This window comes from Alligator sinensis, unplaced genomic scaffold, assembly GCF_000455745.1.
Source record: "Alligator sinensis unplaced genomic scaffold, ASM45574v1 scaffold66_2, whole genome shotgun sequence".
NCBI classification, from domain to species: domain Eukaryota; kingdom Metazoa; phylum Chordata; order Crocodylia; family Alligatoridae; genus Alligator; species Alligator sinensis.
Window position 1 is genome coordinate 1082477 of NW_005842489.1, and position 3783 is coordinate 1086259.

The 3783-nt window shown below is 43.3% G+C and overlaps 1 protein-coding gene across 1 annotated transcript in view; it reads left to right on the plus strand.

The window, feature by feature from the left end:
• Positions 1-3783, plus strand: part of SEC24B (SEC24 homolog B, COPII coat complex component) — a 97915-nt gene that overhangs the window by 76219 nt on the left and 17913 nt on the right. The window contains exons 17-18 of the mRNA XM_006031254.2: positions 924-1097; positions 2920-3030. Coding sequence (XP_006031316.1) covers positions 924-1097; positions 2920-3030 — 285 coding nt within the window. The remainder of the gene's footprint in view (positions 1-923; positions 1098-2919; positions 3031-3783) is intronic.

Consider the following 3783-nt stretch of genomic DNA (forward strand, 5'->3'; position numbering starts at 1 on the left):
ACTTGGGCGGAAACTACCCAAGCCTTTTACACGACAAAAAAGCCAATAGCTGCCCGCCACGTGTGCCTATATTAAGACTGGCCAATAATGTGGCGGAAATCTTAATACAAATGGCGGGAACTTCCTTGTACCGTGCATCACCATAATGCAAAAGAAATGCACGATGCAAAGAAGGCTACAAAACTGGCGGGAAAAACTCCTGCACGTGGGTTCTTATTTGCAACAGAACACTCCACTGTGCAAAAGAGCTGCAATTTAGCAGGAACACAATTTAGCGATGCCGAAGCACACACAAACAAGAAAATCACAACTTTGGGTTGTGACACTTTGCATAAGGTTTTTGCAAGATTGAGGTCTGTACTTTTTACGAATAGCCCACCTCTTCAGGTACTACCCCTACTGAAGTAAGAAGCATTTTATTTATGAAGAGCATTCAAAACTGCAAACCAATATGAATGTCAAGCAGCAAGGGTGTTGAATGTGCCCAGGGCCAGATCCAGATTGTGGGGCGTCTTGTGAGCCAGATCAGCAGGCACTTGCCCTGGCAGAGGCAGCGAAAACAGCACAGGGAAAATGGGGCTATGATGGCACAGCCCTTGCTCGCCCCCCTGCTGCTCGTGGGCATGTCCACTGGGGCCCTCGGGTCCTGGATTCTGCAGCAGTCCATGTCCCCAAATTCCAAATTGGTAGGGTAGCCCAGTGAACTGTTTCTGTGGCACCTTTGCCATACAGGATTGTTCCAAAATCTCTTACTGTTATATTATGGTTATGCAACCATTGAAATTCCATTGATATTTAGAAAAAGTTTTTTATTGTACTGTTATACTGTTGAAATTGGACACTTTGATTGACAGAGAATAGTTGGTATTGGGTTTTCATGCTGTTGTCACTTCCTATTTTTAAATTATTTCATCTGTTTACAGGGCTTTCAATACATACTTTCCATGGAAACTTTTTTGTGCGATCTACTGACCTGTTGTCACTTGCCAATGTCAATCCTGATGCTGGATTTGCAGTACAGATGTCCATAGAGGAAAGCCTAACAGACACATCTCTAGTTTGTTTTCAGACAGCCCTTTTGTATACTTCCAGCAAAGGTAATTGCAGAAATCCACTACCCTTAGCTATACATCTTAAATGACTCCTGATTCATTTTGAAACAGTAATTATTAAGTACTTAATGCAGTAACCTTTTGGAGAATTTCCATCCCACTATGTCTTAATTTATGGCAGGAAAGAGAAATGTTTACTTCAAGGCAAAGTTTATTTTGTGTTGAAGTAGATGCTGTTGCTAGTTAATGAATCTTGCAGAAGCCAGTGGGTAATACTGTTGACAGAGTACAAATCTCCTCTTTGCTCTGGTCAGTTGCTTGCGCAGCTGTCTCATTACCAGGACAACCTAATTAATGCTCTTGATTTTAGTTATTCCAAGTGTGAATTGCTGCAATGCATCTCAGATAAAAAATTCTGAGTGCTAGTAAGCATAACAAAGACTCATGGCATTATGTAATTTTATACATAATAAGTATTTCCATCACAGTCAATGGCTCTATTTATAGTTAATATCTGCAGGTATATAAGACATCAGGGCCTACAAAATTTGTTTTTAAATTAAAAAAAAAATTCCAAATTACACCTAATTCAGATTAAGCTCTTTATCTAAAGAAGCAAAAATTCTGTTAAAATGTTTATTTTTGTGAGCTGCGCCCTATCTCCATACTGTTCATAAGTGTTTGTTTAGTACAGACAAGCTTATTCTGTAAGTAGTCCCACTTCCTGTGGAATTGGGTATTAAATTTGAATAAGTAGCAGAAACTGGTGAGTAGAGTCCCTGCCTGTGTTTTCTAGTTTAAAAAAGACTTGCTTTATGTTACTCTCTTCTGGGGTTTCGCCATCGTTTCTTGTTCAGAAGCTTTTGTAAATGACTGATTGTCCAAAGCACTTGTCCAAACTGTAAGGCATAAAGCCAGAAACAGCAGCATCACCTTACTGCATTTCATATGTCAGGGGTGTAAAACTCACTTTGGGCTCTAGGCTGGATCTAGACAGGGCTACTTCTGAGCTGGATCTTTGGGGCCAGGCCAGCAGTGCAAGTCCGGGGGTGAGCAGCAGTGTGGGTGTGTGACCAGGCAGTGGCATAGATCAGGGATTAGACAGTGGCATGAATCTGGGGCAGGCAGCAGCATACGTCCAAGAGCAGGCAGCTGCACAGATCCAGGGATCCAGTAGCAGGCAGCACACATGGGACAGTGTCTGGTGGATCCAAGAGTGAGCAGCAGTGGGACAAGCAGGGGCTGTATCTGCACAACCCTTGCTCACCTCTCTGCTGCCAGAGACAATGTCCATCAGGTTCAGGGCCCCTGAATTCTGCAGCAGGCCATGCTTCCATGACCAAACCCCCCAACTTTCAGTAGCCAACTGGACTACCAGTGGGCCAGGTAGAACAGTTCTGTGGGCTGAATCTGGTCCGCTAGCCATGTTTAACACCTCTGCCACAGGTAAAAGCAAGGGTTATCAGGGCACTGTCAATGCCTTACCACTGAAACGGCAAGGAAGCAATTGGTTTCAGAAGCCAATGTACAGACACCATGTATTACATTAAAAGGGGATAGGCTAGGGCCACTCTTTAAGAACTACCATCGCTGGTAAATTCCAATACTTCTTTAAATTATTACGAACTCATAATTTGGATATTCTAGAAGTATTTTGGGAGGTATTTGAGTGTGAAGAGGGTGCTGACTTTATGATGTAGGATAAGAGTAATTTCATAATATTGGGCAGTATGTTACAAGGTAAAAGTAGGAAACAGTTATATTAGAAGTGTCTGGGACATGAGCAAGCATGTATTAAGCAATATTAGCCAGCCCTTTTCTACCCAGTTGAAAAGCAATGAGTACTTATGCATCATTTCTGTTGTAGGTGAACGGAGGATTCGAGTGCACACTCTTTGCTTGCCGGTTGTCAGTTCACTGGCTGATGTGTATGCAGGAGCAGATGTACAAGCAGTTATCTGCCTCTTAGCAAACATGGGTGAGTACAGGCACGGATGTTCAAATATTACGTTACCTAAAAGAAATATGTTAGAAGAACTTTGTTATTTAGGAAAAGCTAGATTTATGGTTTCCCATGCAACTTTAATTTGGTCCAGAGTATCCAGCCTGCGTATTAAAAACCCCAGGTAAAGATGGGGGGAGGGATATGTATGAGACACTTAAAGCATACTCACAAGAGGCTAAATTAAATAACTTTTTGTATGTAACTTGCCAGGATATTTTTAGAGAAAATAAAAGCAAACTTTGTTGTGCATTGTTGTAACAATTCAACAATCAAGAGCCCCAGACTGCCTCATGCTGCTGGCAAAGAAATCTGTCTAGCATCTACTGCTGCCACCTGAACATATCAGGAACAGTAGCTTTATTTGGTGTATGAGAACATACTTCTGTTAGACATCCCACCCCCCTGCCCTTACAGATTAAGAGATCCTTAGGAGGGGTTTAGGAGTGTACTGAGACACTTTTGGGGCCCGTACCAATAGCTGATTTTTAAGGAGGCATATTGACTGCTAGCAGTCTGATTTCCAATATGCAGCTCTTCAAACTGAGGAGCTGGTAAGTCCAGCTGGTAAGTCTGGTGTGGTAAAAGGGGAGGGAAGGGATTGTGGGGGGGCAGATAAAAGCCCCTGTGGTGAGGGTGGGAATGGGGCTGGGGCAGAGGTAGGCACTGACCAGCCGGGGCAGGAAAGGGCATGGGACAGCCACAAGTGGCTCCGCCCGGGGGGGGGGG